Below are 18,196 nucleotides of genomic sequence, written 5' to 3' on the forward strand. Positions count from 1 at the left end.
TGACTTACTGTATGTGGACAGTTTTAGGCTAACAATAACAGTGAACGTTACGATGTTTATGTAAAGTCAATGGCTCTTACTCTGAATACCCATTCCCTTTCCTGGACGTTGTAAACAAAGCCTGGTCGGTCGGCTGTATCTAACGACACAATAAAATCATCAGAGTTAATTGAACACTGAGGATTTTACCGTGTTGCTATACTGCTGAGTTATCAGTGGGATCATTTCAATCTCTAGACAAACATTTCCACAATGTGACCGGATGAAAGAGAGAGAGCGTTCGGATGAAACTTGGCGGCCATAGCTGAATGGGTAGAGAGGCTGCCTGGGAAACAGAAGGTCCTCCCGGTTCGCGTCCCGGGCCCCGGCTATGTGTCGTAGTATCCCTGAGCAAGAAGACACTTTACCCCTAACTACTCCCTGTTGCTGCCCACTGCTCCTGATACTTGGGTTAATTGCAGAGGACACATTTCACTGTATATCACTGTTGTTGGGCAGAAATCTCTTATTCACACATATATCTATTCAAACTTTTTGTGTTTTTTTTTAATCAACACCCTATTTGACCATACTACAGTCACACAAAAGCATCAAAAGTAGCAAATCTACAAGCTCGAAACGCGTCGCGCCCGGATTTTGAGCTTGAAGATCTGCTACTTTTGCTATTTTTGAATTTGAATCCTGAAAATTCACAGTTTTGGACATAATGAGGTTTCCACCCGACAGAGACGATATGCAAATATACGTACAGCAACAAATACAGGACCAAATGATGATGATTATTATTATTATTATGAATTAATGTGATGCAGTCGACTCTGTACCTGATCTCATTGGGAGTCTCCTCTTCATCGTATTTCTTCATCTCTTTCTTGCGGAACACCAGCCAGATGATGAGGATGAGGAGGAGGACGCCGAAGGACACGCCTACGACCGCACCGGCCACCACACCCATGCCTCGGACATCTGCACAGGTCAACACACACACACACACACACACACACACACACACACACACACACACACACACACACACACACACACACACTCGCGCGCGCGCGGACATACGCACAGAGGTCGAGATCATCAGTGCATATACGATAAAGCCAAGAAATAATACAGTATGAACTGAATTTCACTTAACATTTAATTTGCATTTATTTCAGTCATAAGAAAAGAAAACGCAAGCAAGAGAAGCCAAGTCAAGTTTTAATCTAGTTTTGTAACTTTCAGTGAGGTTCAAATCTGAATATTCATGTTGCAACTTAAATTGCAAACAGACTGGTCAGATGTGGTCATGTGGATGCATCACAGCTGACCATAAGGTGTCAAATTACTCTATGGGTCTACAGTATGTGCTGTCAAATTAAATGTACGTATGTTGTTCTGCAAAATGTGTCACCTTGGCTACTCAAAAATAGCAGATATTTAAGCTCAACATACTGACATACTGTAGCCTAAACTTGGACTAAGCCAGTAGCTGTGTACCGAGGCACACTGTGCCGGGAGACGAATCCACGTGTACCTTGGGATTTTGTAACAACCACACATTATTATCACCATAATACTGTATACAACTTAAAAAAAAGGTCACTTTTGTTTCAATTTTATTTATCAGTACAGAGGCAAATTCAACACACTAAAGAACTATTTTAACCACTTCCAACCTGGTGTTCTTAATTGGGTATGTCATTATAACTTTATAAAAATGTTCAGTTATTTCTTTTATTTTTTTTAAATAAATACACACACACAAATGTTCTAACATTGTGAAAATCACACATACAAAAGTGTGATACAAGCTCACATTTGCTTGTGAGCTTGTTCGCTATGAACATAGGTGTGTGCCTAGAGCCTTTGACTTGCCCTCTGGCGGGCCTTTGGGCCACAGAAGGTTTTGACAACTAAGCTGTCCATCAAGCTTCCATTTTGACACATCATCATCTATTTATAGCTTCATTCTTTTCTCTTTCGGGGAGCAACAGCAATGCACTGCTTCATGGAGGCAGGGCGGTATGACTGCAGTTCATGAGTGATGTCGTTTGTAGCCTATGGGGAAAGGAACAAACTGCGTGTGTCCAATAAAGAGTCTCAGTTAGAGGCCATAATAATTGTGGGACTCCTGCAGGCTCCACTAAGACTGCTGTTAGTAGATGGAAGGTGAGCTAGAGGAACCCCTGTCGAGCTGTACTAATAGACAAAGAACCCAGTGAACCACATGAACCCTACAGAGTCCCTATTCTGGGAAAGATCTGCTATTTTCGGCGAAGAGATTTGGCGTAGAGCAGTGGTTCTCAAACTTTTGCATGTCTACGACCCCCAGATTTCTGTGTATTTGGCCGTGGACCCCAAACTGATTTTTTTTCCTGTGCCAGGGACCCCCATAAAGTTTTTGAATACTCAAAACTACACATTTCGACATGAAAAAAAAAGAAGCACCTCACGACGCTTGTGGATCAACTATTTAAAAAAATATTGTCACCATTTTCAAATAGCCGTATAAAGGTTTAATGTGGTTAAAATGATTTTGGAACCCCGTCAAGGACCCCTGGGGGTCCCCAGACCCCACTTAGAGAACCACTGGTGTAGAGGGAAATTAAAGGAGGGTTGGCCTATAGGATAGAGCCCTGACGCCGGTCAACAAGCATTCATTTCAGTGGCCCTTTCTCATGATGTGTATAACCAACCATACATTTCTTTGTGCTGGCTGCACTGCGAGCGCTTCTAGTTAACCCATTAAGACCGAGAACGCACCTCTGTCATTCTAGATCTATTTGGCAAAAATAGCAGATCCATCGGTGCCGCGCTATGAGCTTGTAGATCTGCTATTTTTGAAAAAATCATGAACATTTGTGCAAATCTTTGAATATAAATATTTGTAAGTGAACATTTGTAACTGTCAGATATCTAAACGTAATGTCTTGCTGTATCAGTGGTGCTCAAACCTTTTCTTTTCAAGGACCCCCCAAAATGATATGTTTTTGGCCGCCAACCCCCATCAAAAGACGTTGTTCCAGGGACCCCCCAGAAGCAAAGATTTGAGTTACAAATGTTCGCTTTAAAAAACATATATTCAAAGATTTGCACAAATTTTTAAGATTTTAAAAAAAATAGCAAATCCACAAGCTCATAGCGCGGCACTCGGTGCCGCGCTATGAGCTTGTATATCTGCTATTTTTGAATAGCCCCAAAAAAATCGTAAAATGACACGACAAGATGCGTTCCCGGGTCTTAACGGGTTAAAAATCCCCGGAGCCTTTCACAGAAAGGCGTTGGTGTTGTCAGTCACTGTAGCTCCTTTTCCAAAAAGCCCTGCGGCGAGCTTTATCAAAAAAAAAGCGCCGGGAGCGCTTTTTTGATGAAGCTCTGGGATGAAGCTCCCCCCATGCAGCACCGTGCCAACACTATTCTGGCTGCCAGAGGACAACCTTATTATATGGACACACTCCCTTATACATGAGAGCGGATGAGAGATGCATGGTCGAGCAGGGGTCTTCAACAGGTGGTCCGGGGACCCCTAGGGGGTCCAGAGAGTTACTACCGGGGGCCAAATCTTTATGTGGTAGGATTTTTCTTTTTTAAATATTAACAACTAGCATCCCTATTCTGAGCAGGCCTTTTGACTGTATTCCGTTCTGTCTAAACATCCTTTTTTTCTGAGACAATAATGTGCTGTATACTGTATTTCACTGTACATTAAGTACACGTACAAGTTCTCAAGTATACGTCTTTAAGTAAACGCGATATCTGGCACTCCTTTCCTAGTACCAGTATGTTCCCTTTAATGAACTGGTATAGTTTGCATACTTATCACTGCTATTAGCATCTAGTGCATTATCTATTGGTTGTTACCCGTAGCTGCATCTCCTCTTTTCTGTATCTACCCTGAGTTATCTTACTGCTGCACTGCCTTTGGCAACTGTCTGTCTGTCTGTCTGTCTGTCTGTCTGTCTGTCTGTCTGTCTGTCTGTCTGTCTGTCTGTCTGTCTGTCTGTCTGTCTGCCTGCCTGTCTGCCTGCCTGCCTGCCTGCCTGCCTGCCTGCCTGCCTGCCTGCCTGCCTGCCTGCCTGCCTGCCTGTCTATCTAGAGACAGTGTGAAAGTAAATTCAGAACTTCATATTGAGGTGTAATGGTCCGTGGAAAGCCGAATCACTCACAGTGCATCTTGACCTCCACCGTGCAGCTCTCCTCTCCCACATCGTTGCTGGCTGTGCATTTATAGACTCCAGCGCTCTCCTTGGTCAAGTTCCTCAATGTCACAATCTCTGGGTTCTTCAAATCTGATTATACAGAAAAAGAAGACATAGCACAATGCACATCACATATCACGTTGCATTCACAATGCGGTTTTCACTCCGACCAAAGACTTTGTGCTTCTTAATCCTCTGCATCAGACAGCAGACTGGTCCTTCCCGGCCAATTAGTGTATAAAATACACTTGTTTTTTGATTTTTTTTTTCCGTTTCGGTAGTGACGACTAGTGACGAGTGACGAAAACAGAAAAAAAATTGTTCCCCCAAAAACCTGTTAGGAGCACGTTTCAGGCAATTTAAAGCTGATTGGTAGTGATTTTTCTGTGAATTTTTTTTCCCGTTTCGGTAGTGACGAAAAGTGACGAGTGACGAAAACAGAAAAAAAATTGTTCCCCCAAAAACCTGTTAGGAGCACGTTTCAGGCAATTTAAAGCTGATTGGTAGTGATTTTTTTGTGATTTTCTTTTTCCGTTTCGGTAGTGACGACTTGTGACGAGTGACGAAAACAGAAAAAAATGTGTTCCCCCAAAAACCTGTTAGGAGCACGTTTCAGGCAATTTAAAGCTGATTGGTAGTGATTTTTTTGTGATTTTTTTTTCCGTTTCGGTAGTGACGATAAGTGACGAGTGACGAAAACAGAAAAAAAATTGTTCCCCCAAAAACCTGTTAGGAGCACGTTTCAGGCAATTTAAAGCTGATTGGTAGTGATTTTTCTGTGATTTTTTTCCCCCGTTTCGGTAGTGACGAAAAGTGACGAGTGACGAAAACAGAAAAAAAAATTGTTCCCCCAAAAACCTGTTAGGAGCACGTTTCAGGCAATTTAAAGCTGATTGGTAGTGATTTTTTTGTGAATTTCTTTTTCCGTTTCGGTAGTGACGAAAAGTGACGAGTGACGAAAACAGAAAAAAAAATGTTCCCCCAAAAACCTGTTAGGAGCACGTTTCAGGCAATTTGAAGCTGATTGGTAGTGATTTTTTTGTGATTTTTTTTTCCGTTTCGGTAGTGACAAAAAGTGACGAGTGACGACAACAGAACAAAAAATGTTCCCCCAAAAACCTGTTAGGAGCACGTTTCAGGCAATTTAAAGCTGATTGGTAGTGATTTTTTTGTGATTTTTTTTTTCCGTTTCGGTAGTGACGAAAAGTGACGAGTGACGAAAACAGAAAAAAAATTGTTCCCCCAAAAACCTGTTAGGAGCAAGTTTCAGGCAATTTAAAGCTGATTGGTAGTGATTTTTTTGTGAATTTTTTTTTCCGTTTCGGTAGTGACGAAAAGTGACGAGTGACGAAAACAGAAAAAAAATTGTTCCCCCAAAAACCTGTTAGGAGCACGTTTCAGGCAATTTAAAGCTGATTGGTAGTGATTTTTTTGTGAATTCTTTTTTCCGTTTCGGTAGTGACGAAAAGTGACGAGTGACGAAAACAGAAAAAAAATTGTTCCCCCAAAAACCTGTTAGGAGCACGTTTCAGGCAATTTAAAGCTGATTGGTAGTGATTTTTTTGTGATTTTTTTTTCCCGTTTCGGTAGTGACGACTAGTGACGAGTGACGAAAACAGAAAAAAAAATGTTCCCCCAAAAACCTGTTAGGAGCACGTTTCATGCAATTTAAAGCTGATTGGTAGTGATTTTTTTGTGATTTTTTTTTCCGTTTCGGTAGTGACGAAAAGTGAGTGACGAAAACAGAAAAAAAAATGTTCCCCCAAAAACCTGTTAGGAGCACGTTTCAGGCAATTTAAAGCTGATTGGTAGTGATTTTTTTGTGATTTTTTTTCCCCGTTTCGGTAGTGACGACTAGTGACGAGTGACGAAAACAGAAAAAAAATTGTTCCCCCAAAAACCTGTTAGGAGCACGTTTCAGGCAATTTAAAGCTGATTGGTAGTGATTTTTCTGTGAATTTTTTTTCCCGTTTCGGTAGTGACGAAAAGTGACGAGTGACGAAAACAGAAAAAAAAATGTTCCCCCAAAAACCTGTTAGGAGCACGTTTCAGGCAATTTAAAGCTGATTGGTAGTGATTTTTTTGTGAATTTTTTTTTCCGTTTCGGTAGTGACGACTAGTGACGAGTGACGAAAACAGAAAAAAAATTGTTCCCCCAAAAACCTGGTAGGAGCACGTTTCAGGCAATTTAAAGCTGATTGGTAGTGATTTTTCTGTGATTTTTTTTCCCCGTTTCGGTAGTGACGAAAAGTGACGAGTGACGAAAACAGAAAAAAAAATGTTCCCCCAAAAACCTGTTAGGAGCACGTTTCAGGCAATTTAAAGCTGATTGGTAGTGATTTTTTCGTGATTTTTTTTTTCCCTTTCGGTAGTGACGACTAGTGACGAGTGACGAAAACAGAAAAAAAAAAGTTCCCCCAAAAACCTGTTAGGAGCACGTTTCAGGCAATTTAAAGCTGATTGGTAGTGATTTTTTTGTGAATTTTTTTTTCCGTTCCGGTAGTGACGAAAAGTGACGAGTGACGAAAACAGAAAAAAAAATGTTCCCCCAAAAACCTGTTAGGAGCACGTTTCAGGCAATTTAAAGCTGATTGGTAGTGATTTTTCTGTGATTTTTTTTTTCCGTTTCGGTAGTGACGAAAAGTGACGAGTGACGAAAACAGAAAAAAAAATGTTCCCCCAAAAACCTGTTAGGAGCACGTTTCAGGCAATTTAAAGCTGATTGGTAGTGATTTTTTTGTGAATTTTTTTTTCCGTTTCGGTAGTGACGACTAGTGACGAGTGACGAAAACAGAAAAAAAAATGTTCCCCCAAAAACCTGGTAGGAGCACGTTTCAGGCAATTTAAAGCTGATTGGTAGTGATTTTTCTGTGATTTTTTTTTCCCGTTTCGGTAGTGACGAAAAGTGACGAGTGACGAAAACAGAAAAAAAAATGTTCCCCCAAAAACCTGTTAGGAGCACGTTTCAGGCAATTTAAAGCTGATTGGTAGTGATTTTTTTGTGATTTTTTTTTTCCGTTTCGGTAGTGACGAAAAGTGACGAGTGACGAAAACAGAAAAAAAAATGTTCCCCCAAAAACCTGTTAGGAGCACGTTTCAGGCAATTTAAAGCTGATTGGTAGTGATTTTTCTGTGATTTTTTTTTCCCGTTTCGGTAGTGACGAAAAGTGACGAGTGACGAAAACAGAAAAAAAAATGTTCCCCCAAAAACCTGTTAGGAGCACGTTTCAGGCAATTTAAAGCTGATTGGTAGTGATTTTTTTGTGATTTTTTTTTTCCGTTTCGGTAGTGACGAAAAGTGACGAGTGACGAAAACAGAAACAAAAATTGTTCCCCCAAAAACCTGTTAGGAGCACGTTTCAGGCAATTTAAAGCTGATTGGTAGTGATTTTTTTGTGATTTTTTTTTTCCGTTTCGGTAGTGACGAAAAGTGACGAGTGACGAAAACAGAAAAAAAAATGTTCCCCCAAAAACCTGTTAGGAGCACGTTTCAGGCAATTTAAAGCTGATTGGTAGTGATTTTTTTGTGATTTTTTTTTTCCGTTTCGGTAGTGACGAAAAGTGACGAGTGACGAAAACAGAAAAAAAATTGTTCCCCCAAAAACCTGTTAGGAGCACGTTTCAGGCAATTTAAAGCTGATTGGTAGTGATTTTTTTGTGATTGTTTTTTCCCGTTTCGGTAGTGACGAAAAGTGACGAGTGACGAAAACAGAAAAAAAAAAATTCCCCCAAAAACCTGTTAGGAGCACGTTTCAGGCAATTTAAAGCTGATTGGTAGTGATTTTTTTGTGATTTTTTTTTTCCGTTTCGGTAGTGACGAAAAGTGACGAGTGACGAAAACAGAAAAAAAATTGTTCCCCCAAAAACCTGTTAGGAGCACGTTTCAGGCAATTTAAAGCTGATTGGTAGTGATTTTTTTGTGATTTTTTTTTTCCGTTTCGGTAGTGACGAAAAGTGACGAGTGACGAAAACAGAATAAAAAATGTTCCCCCAAAAACCTGTTAGGAGCACGTTTCAGGCAATTTAAAGCTGATTGGTAGTGATTTTTTTGTGATTTTTTTTCCCCGTTTCGGTAGTGACGAAAAGTGACGAGTGACGAAAACAGAAAAAAAATTGTTCCCCCAAAAACCTGGTAGGAGCACGTTTCAGGCAATTTAAAGCTGATTGGTAGTGATTTTTCTGTGATTTTTTTTTCCCGTTTCGGTAGTGACGAAAAGTGACCAGTGACGAAAACAGAAAAAAAAATGTTCCCCCAAAAACCTGTTAGGAGCACGTTTCAGGCAATTTAAAGCTGATTGGTAGTGATTTTTTTGTGATTTTTTTTTTCCCTTTCGGTAGTGACGACTAGTGACGAGTGACGAAAACAGAAAAAAAAATGTTCCCCCAAAAACCTGTTAGGAGCACGTTTCAGGCAATTTAAAGCTGATTGGTAGTGATTTTTTTGTGATTTTTTTTTTCCCTTTCGGTAGTGACGACTAGTGACGAGTGACGAAAACAGAAAAAAAAAAGTTCCCCCAAAAACCTGTTAGGAGCACGTTTCAGGCAATTTAAAGCTGATTGGTAGTGATTTTTTTGTGATTTTTTTTGTGAATTTTTTTTTCCGTTCCGGTAGTGACGAAAAGTGACGAGTGACGAAAACAGAAAAAAAAATGTTCCCCCAAAAACCTGTTAGGAGCACGTTTCAGGCAATTTAAAGCTGATTGGTAGTGATTTTTTTGTGATTTTTTTTTTCCGTTTCGGTAGTGACGAAAAGTGACGAGTGACGAAAACAGAAAAAAAAATGTTCCCCCAAAAACCTGTTAGGAGCACGTTTCAGGCAATTTAAAGCTGATTGGTAGTGATTTTTCTGTGATTTTTTTTTCCCGTTTCGGTAGTGACGAAAAGTGACCAGTGACGAAAACAGAAAAAAAAATGTTCCCCCAAAAACCTGTTAGGAGCACGTTTCAGGCAATTTAAAGCTGATTGGTAGTGATTTTTTTGTGATTTTTTTTTTCCCTTTCGGTAGTGACGACTAGTGACGAGTGACGAAAACAGAAAAAAAAATGTTCCCCCAAAAACCTGTTAGGAGCACGTTTCAGGCAATTTAAAGCTGATTGGTAGTGATTTTTTTGTGATTTTTTTTTTCCCTTTCGGTAGTGACGACTAGTGACGAGTGACGAAAACAGAAAAAAAAAAGTTCCCCCAAAAACCTGTTAGGAGCACGTTTCAGGCAATTTAAAGCTGATTGGTAGTGATTTTTTTGTGAATTTTTTTGTGAATTTTTTTTTCCGTTCCGGTAGTGACGAAAAGTGACGAGTGACGAAAACAGAAAAAAAAATGTTCCCCCAAAAACCTGTTAGGAGCACGTTTCAGGCAATTTAAAGCTGATTGGTAGTGATTTTTTTGTGATTTTTTTTTTCCGTTTCGGTAGTGACGAAAAGTGACGAGTGACGAAAACAGAAAAAAAAATGTTCCCCCAAAAACCTGTTAGGACCTGTTAATCCAGTATCCACGGAGCAACGGGATCACATGGAGGAGAACTAAAGAGGGATGCGGTTTTGTTTTGTTTTGGTACTCTTTCTCTTCTTGCCTCTTTTCTTTTTCTCTCTTTCTTGTCTCCCTCTCCCCTCGCTCTCTCTCTCTCTCTCTCTGCTTCTCTCCCCCACGCTGCTCAGGAATGTCAACAAAACTTTGGAGAAAACAGCTGATACCTGGTCACATGACCAACAGCTGTTTGGGTGCGTGTGACTAACAGCTGTCCAGAGCTGTATGGGAGCCCAAAAGGACCAAACTACTACAAAGTAAGACTGTGTGGGTTAAGCTAATAGAGTTGAATGAACTTATATAGTAACCCATATTTAATGTTGTTTTGTCCGTTCTATATATATATACATTTATTTTATTTTATTTTTTACTCTCTCTTATTTTAATTTTATATATATATATATAACAGCATTTTATTTATTTTTATTTGTTATTTTCCAATAGTTTATATTTTATATATAGGCCCATTTCTTCTCTTTTTTCTTTTTCTTTTCTTTTTAACCCCCTGAACAGTCTTTCCTTGTTTATCAGTATTAATTACTAGTATGTCTTGGTGGCAGAGGGGGGGAGGAGGGGGGGGGAAGGGAAGCGGGGAAGGGGGACAATTTGACTAGTGTGAAAAACAAGATAGCATACAGTTAAAATAACCTATTTGTTTTGTTTGTGAGGTCGAGAAGTCCAGGGGATACTGGTTTAAATATGGTCGATCACTACTGGTTCATATTGGACAATGGTAATATCATTTAAGATGCACGGTAGTGCGTGCAATTCGTTAGGTAGGTTAGAGGATTTATAGCTTACAGAAATAGGATTTTTGGAGTCCTGCTGCTTGCCCTATTTTTTTGGACAAGCCTAGGAATGGTTAGGAGTGTCTTTTTCTTTTTTTTGTCATGGGGTGTGGGGTCGTGTTTCGGCGTCTGTGTGGGACCAAGGGTGGTGGGCGGGAGTGTACGTGCACGCGTGTATTTATACGTGTGTCTCTCTCGGGTCGCTTTTTGTCCCTTGTCATTGTGTTGTCACTGTGTTGTGTGTGTATGTCCTAGTCATGTATTTTATTTTCATTCTCTTTCCCACGTGCTTTCCCTCCAAGTTACCCTCAAAAAGAAACTATGGTACTACTTTTGTGGTAATATATACATTATGATATTAAGTTTAAACTTCAAGTTTGATAATGGCTAATGCAATAAAAAATGTAGGAACATGCGTAAGATTTGTCTCCTGGAATGTTAAAGGGATAAATGGTCCAGTTAAGAGGGGCAGAATATTTTCACACTTGAAACACCTTAAAACTGAAATTGCTTTTTTACAAGAGACTCACCTTATTAATAAGGACCATCACAGGTTAAAGGCGTCATGGGTTGGCCAATCCTTTCACTCTAATTTCAGCAGTAGAGCAAGGGGTACAGCAATTTTAATACATAAAAAAGTACAATTTTACCCCACTACTGTTATAGCGGACCCTAATGGCCGGTTTGTAATTGTATCAGGCTCTCTTAATAATGTGGCCGTTGTCCTTGTAAACCTATATGCTCCTAATTGGGATGACGAAGCATTTATTGGAAGAGTAATATCACTCTTGCCAGATTTAAACTCTCACCGCCTAATTTTGGGGGCAGATCTTAATTGCGCAATATCTCCATTGTTGGATAAATCGCACCCAAAACGGGGAATTCCCTCTAAAATGGCTAAAGCAATTTCATCCTTCATGAGTCAAATAGGAAGCACAGACCCATGGCGCCATCTCCACCCAAATGAAAAACAGTTTAGTTTTTACTCTAATGTCCATAAATCTTTTTCAAGAATTGATTATTTTTACATTGATGATCATTTTCTTTCTGCAATTAATAATATTGAATACTCTGCTATAGTGATATCTGATCATGCTCCATTGCTACTTGACCTCTCACTAACACTTCCCCTGAAATCACGACCTCCCTGGAGGTTGAATTGTGCACTGTTAAGTGATGATGGATTCTGTGATACTATTTCTAAAGCAATTGATGAGTTTCTTAACTTTAATGACTCTGAACATATATCCCCGTCTTTACTATGGCAGACATTAAAGGTGGTTCTTCGCGGGGAGATAATATCATATGCTGCCAGGCAAAATAAATTGAAAAGGGCAAAACAGGAACAACTTTTGGAAAGCATACAAAAGCTGGACAGCATACTGTCAATGTCAAGGTCCCCTGAACTAGAGAAAGAAAGGCAAAATCTCCAGATGAATTATAATTTACTCTCAACTACTGAGACTGAAAAATTACTGTTAAAACAGCGTGGGCTTTTTTATGAGCACGGTGAGAAGGCAGGACGTATTCTGGCACATCAAATTAAGAGTCAAGCATCCTCTCAGGAAATTAAACAAATAAGGACCCCGTCGGGTGAACTGTCTGTAAACCCGGCAATTATTAATGACTCTTTTAAAACATATTATTCAGAGCTATATACTTCGCAATCCCCAGCTGACAACTCTGACATGATAAGGTTCCTGGACAGCCTGGAATTTCCATCTGTAACAGCTATTCAAGCAGAAGAGTTGAATCAACCATTAAAAAAAAGTGAAATTGAAGACTCAATTAAACTAATACAAAGTGGGAAGGCGTCCGGTCCTGATGGTTATCCTATAGAGTTTTATAAGAAGTTTATTGATAAATTATCCCCCCTTTTGTTAAAAATGTATAATGATTCCCTGGACCGGGGAGCACTACCTCAAACTCTCACTGAAGCCTCAATAATACTTTTGCCTAAGCAAGGCAAGGACCACACTGAGTGTAGCTCATACAGGCCTATTTCCCTTTTGAATGCAGACTATAAAATCTTAGCTAAAGCCTTAGCACTACGTTTCGAACCAGTTATGGCAAATATTATATCACCAGACCAAACTGGATTTATGAAGAACCGCCACTCCTTCTCTAATATACGTCGCTTACTTAACATTATTCTCTCCCCTGCATCCACTGAGACAGCAGAGGTGGTTGTCTCTTTGGATGCAGAGAAAGCGTTCGATAGGTTGGAGTGGGGGTATCTATTCGAGGTCCTTAAAAGGTATCGTATGGGCTCTAAATTTATATCCTGGATAAAGCTTTTATATTCTTCACCTAAGGCATCACTGAATACGAACGGCACAAGGTCCCAATACTTCTCACTCAGCAGAGGCACACGCCAGGGCTGCAACCTGTCCCCTATGCTCTTCGCCGCGGCGGTGGAAACGCTATCTATGGCGCTTAAATCTGCCAACTTCACTCAAGGGATTTATAGAGGGGGCTCAGAACACATTCTTTCGTTATATGCAGACGATTTATTATTATTTATATCTGATCCGTTAACCGTTATTCCCCAGACAGTAGAACTATTGAACAGATTTGGATCTTTCTCAGGTTATAAATTGAACCTCTCAAAGAGTGAATGCTTCCCAATAAACAGCTTGGCCCTTCAAATCCCAGAAACGTGCCTCCCTTTCAAAATGTCTAAAAACTATTTCAAATATTTAGGTGTGAATATCTGTAGACACTTATCAGACCTCTACAAAAATAATTTCCCACCTCTAATGGACAAGCTTAAATCGGATTTGGAAAGGTGGAATAGCTTACATATAACCCTTGCCGGGAGAGTAAACTGCATCAAAATGAATGTGCTCCCACGCTTTCTGTATCTTTTTCAAAGCCTGCCAGTCTTTTTACCCAAATCCTTCTTCGGAACAGTAGATAAACTAATTTCATCCTTTTTATGGAAAGGTAAAATTCCTAGGATAAGGAAGGAGTTTTTACAGAGACATAGCTCTGAAGGTGGACTATCTCTACCTAATCTCAGAAACTATTATTGGGCAGCCAATATACACAAAATGATACTCTGGATACAGGATCCTACACTGACCTGGTGCGACCTTGAAGCTAAAACATGTCCTACCACCTCATTTCTAGCCTTACTTACATCTAAATTACCTATTCAACCTAAAACATTCTCAACTAATCCAATTGTGGTCTCCACCTTAAGAATCTGGTCTCAATTCAGAGTTGCCCTTGGACTCAGAGGAATGTCTAACCATAGCCCTATTCTGAACAACCACCTTTTCTCCCCATCCAAAAATGATGCAGCCTTTTCTTTGTGGCAGAGATCAGGCCTTGTTAAGTTAAGGGATCTTTATATAGACAATATATTCTGTAGCTTCAGCGAACTGTGTGAAAAGTTTAACCTCCCAAATTCTCATCTGTTCCGATATTTCCAGGTTCGAAACTTTGTGAAAAATAATAACTCCTCCTTTCCAAATGCTATCCCCAACTCTTTAATTGACACAGTTTTGGACATCTCCATGAGGGGGAAAGGTTTACTTTCAAAGGTTTACACCTCAATTTGTACTCATACAGTTATTTCTTTGGACAAAATTAAAACAGATTGGCAACATGAACTGGGCAGGGTTATAGATGATGATCTTTGGGAGGAGGCTTTAATGAGAGTGAATGACAGTACATCATGTGCTAGGCTGAACCTAATACAATTTAAAGTGGTGCACCGTATTTATTTTACTAATTTTAAACTTTCTAAAATATACCCAAGTATCACAGATTCCTGTAACAGATGCCATATGTCCCCAGCAAATATGACACACATGTTTTGGTCTTGTCCCCGCCTACAAGGCTACTGGACTGCCATTTTCAAACATCTTGCTGAAGCCTGGAACATAGAGTTGTCACCGGGTGCAGAGATGGCGTTGTTTGGAATTTGCCCAGATCACCAACACATCGGAAGGGGTATAAAGCAGAATCTTGCCTTTATATCTTTAATAGCAAGAAGAAGGATACTACTGGAGTGGAAGTCACCACTGGCCCCTAAAGCATCTGTATGGCTTAAAGACCTCATGATGTACCTAAATTTGGAGAAAATAAAATTTAATCTGAGAGGATCACCGGGCAAATTCGATCAGGTTTGGGGCCCCATGATTAAATATATAACTAAATTAAAGACGTTACAGGACAGATAAAGCAAACACTGCCATCGACACGTTGACAAGCTCTAGGTTAATGCATGTTAAAGGAAGAAAATAATAGATTGCTATGTTTCTTTTCTTGGATACACTCCATATGTACCATGGGGAGGGCTAGGAGGGGTAGTGAGGGAAATAATACATATGAATTGACTATTTTCTTTTCTGTATTTTTTATTATTTATTTTTTTATTATTATTTTGTTTTGAGTTAAGTGTATGTTACATGTCTGAATGTTGTATGTGGGATTGGGGTGGGGGGTAGATGTAAGGGCACAAGAAAAAAAAAAAAAAAACTACTTTTGACATCCTATGGCAACTGTTTTTCCTATGTACTATTTGCTGGTCAAAAGCAATAAATAAACATTTAAAAAAAAAAAAAACCTGTTAGGAGCACGTTTCAGGCAATTTAAAGCTGATTGGTAGTGATTTTTTTGTGATTTTTTTTTTCCGTTTCGGTAGTGACGAAAAGTGACGAGTGACGAAAACAGAAACAAAAATTGTTCCCCCAAAAACCTGTTAGGAGCACGTTTCAGGCAATTTAAAGCTGATTGGTAGTGATTTTTTTGTGATTTTTTTTTTCCGTTTCGGTAGTGACGAAAAGTGACGAGTGACGAAAACAGAAAAAAAAATGTTCCCCCAAAAACCTGTTAGGAGCACGTTTCAGGCAATTTAAAGCTGATTGGTAGTGATTTTTTTGTGATTTTTTTTTTCCGTTTCGGTAGTGACGAAAAGTGACGAGTGACGAAAACAGAAAAAAAATTGTTCCCCCAAAAACCTGTTAGGAGCACGTTTCAGGCAATTTAAAGCTGATTGGTAGTGATTTTTTTGTGATTTTTTTTCCCCGTTTCGGTAGTGACGAAAAGTGACGAGTGACGAAAACAGAAAAAAAAATTTCCCCCAAAAACCTGTTAGGAGCACGTTTCAGGCAATTTAAAGCTGATTGGTAGTGATTTTTTTGTGATTTTTTTTTCCGTTTCGGTAGTGACGAAAAGTGACGAGTGACGAAAACAGAAAAAAAAATGTTCCCCCAAAAACCTGTTAGGAGCACGTTTCAGGCAATTTAAAGCTGATTGGTAGTGATTTTTTTGAGCTTGCAGATCTGCTACTTTTGATGCTTGTGTGTGACACTGTAGTGTGATCAAGTAGGGCGCCAATTTACAGGGGAAAAAAGTTCAAATATGGAGATAAGAGGTTTCTGCCCGACAGCAACGATACGTATCTAGTGCCTGGAAGAGGAATTCCTTACCAAGGTGCTAAAGTACCGACATCTTAAGGATGCTATTATACAGCTTGGTTACATTCATGTAAACCGCTTGTGTTCATATTTGGAAGCCTCGGTAATGTCCATAAATGTGTTGTGAGAGGCCTGCAGATTGCAGGAATGCCCAAGCTAAGAGCTAAGGCATTGGCTAAATTCCGTGCTAATTGGCAGTCGCCACATATGGAGGAGACGATGGTTCCTGTATATCCGTGATCTGTATCCTGAATCACTTATTGTTGAGTTTCCCGAGTTTGAGCGTCTACTATTGTTTGCTTAGGAATGGGTCAAAAACAAAAAAATATCCATGAATTCAACTCTCCATGGGGTGACTAATCGATAGAACAAAAAGTCATTTTGGGGGTGAACTATCCCTTTAAATGTGTGTGTTACAGCTACTGTAGATCATCATCATCACATGGACAGTCAGACCAATAAACACACACACACACACACACACACACACACACACACACACACACACACACACACACACACACACACACACACACACACACACACACACACACACACACACACACACACACACACACACACACACACACCCACACACACACTACTAAAGTGTTTCTTACCTAGCAGGGCGAGTTGGGGAAGCTTTCCGACATACTTGCCCTTGTCCAGGATCCTCTCCCACTTGTAGTGGATGGGGTCGGAGCCGTCGGCAGACCTACAGCTCATCTTCACGTCAGCACCCTCCAGCAGCCTGCCCTCCATCCAGCAACGTGGCTTCGAGGGTTTCACTATGCGCACGCACGCACACACACACACACACACACACACACACACACACACACACACACACACACACACACACAGTCAGACACAGCATTAAGAACCTGAGGCTGATTCTACAAATACCATCAGTAGTTCTCACACTTTAAAGATTCTTCTAAAATGTAAAAAAAAAATAGTAGATGTACAAGCTTGCAGCACGGCACGAAGTGGCGTGCTCTGATCTTGTATATCTACTATTTTTCCATAGCCAACGCTAAAATCTAAAATTACACAGATAGATTTTTTTCCTTCACTTTCACAGTCTAAATCTGGACTAACAGCACTTGATAATTTACATATCACAAGGATGATTCCCAAAAGCTCTGTGCAGTGCTGTGTAAAGATGTTTTACATTCCAACAATAAAAGCCAAACAGGAATGGATTTTTGAGAACACGTGTACGTGTGTTGCACAAATAACGCAAACACTTTCAGTTATCACTGGGCATCAATTTAGGAATACAAAACTCTTCTCACTATTTCTGCTTTAAAAAAAAAACATTTACATCTGCTATGTATTGAATGCAGACCCTGAACTTGCACATAAGCCATTTTGCAACAGTTCGGGGGTATATACCCCTGCACTGGAGCAACAGTAATCTGACTCTGTTACTTATGATCTCTGCCGTGGGAACATTATGGATGAGTTCTAATTAACGGGGAAAACACGTTTTTGCTGCAGCAGTGGAATTGAGATACTGTTGCGTTTTATGAGGGACCCACATGGTGTGTACGCTCCTCCCCGGGCACACACACAGATCACACAGCGTGCTGATTGGGGAGGGCAGACTGCAAATCGTTGCTGTCGGGCAGAAACCTCTAATCTCCATATTTGAACTTTTATTTTCGTAAATTAACCCCCTACTTGATCACACAAGCACATCAAAAATAGCAGATATACAAGCTCGAAACGCTGCGCGAAGCGACGCGTTTTCAGCTTGTAGATCTGATACTTTTGATACTTTTGAATTTGAATCCTGAAAAGTAACAGTTTTTGACATAATGAGGTTTCCACCCGACAGAGATGATATGTGACCACCAGGCTTCCAAACCCTGCAGTCTTCCTGAATAACAGAGTGGTCATTATTTTCATGCCATTATTGTGCTTTCTCCTGGTACTGTACATTGTGACATGCTGCTCAGTTTTCAAGAGCACACCAGTATAGGGAATTGCAGTGGCGGAAATACCTGTGGTAAAATATTATGGGTTTTCTATCTGTGGCACTACAAAATGGCCGCCACTGCTATGCTTTAAAGCGTTGAATTTCGTCAAAACAACACGTTATGCCTAAATACATAATAAACAGTAAACAGCATACTCTTTCTGCTGTTTATTGAACTGCTCCACCAAACGTTTTGGGTTGCATATATCGCCTCCATCGGGTGATGATGGCTGATAAAGGCGTGTAGTTCAATAAACTGCCTAAAAGCAATAAGCTCACACT

General features: G+C 40.0%; 1 protein-coding gene across 1 annotated transcript in view; it reads right to left on the reverse strand.

The window, feature by feature from the left end:
• Positions 1-18,196, reverse strand: part of clmpa (CXADR like membrane protein a) — a 107,219-nt gene that overhangs the window by 1,966 nt on the left and 87,057 nt on the right. Inside the window, exons 4-6 of the mRNA XM_084074719.1 lie at positions 16,551-16,718; positions 4,158-4,280; positions 825-966 (exon numbers count right to left, since the gene is read on the reverse strand). Of these exons, the coding sequence (XP_083930845.1) occupies positions 825-966; positions 4,158-4,280; positions 16,551-16,718 (433 nt within the window). The remainder of the gene's footprint in view (positions 1-824; positions 967-4,157; positions 4,281-16,550; positions 16,719-18,196) is intronic.

Source organism: Gymnoscopelus microlampas (genome assembly GCF_963454915.1).
Source record: "Gymnoscopelus microlampas genome assembly, chromosome: 12".
In the NCBI taxonomy this organism is placed as follows: domain Eukaryota; kingdom Metazoa; phylum Chordata; class Actinopteri; order Myctophiformes; family Myctophidae; genus Gymnoscopelus; species Gymnoscopelus microlampas.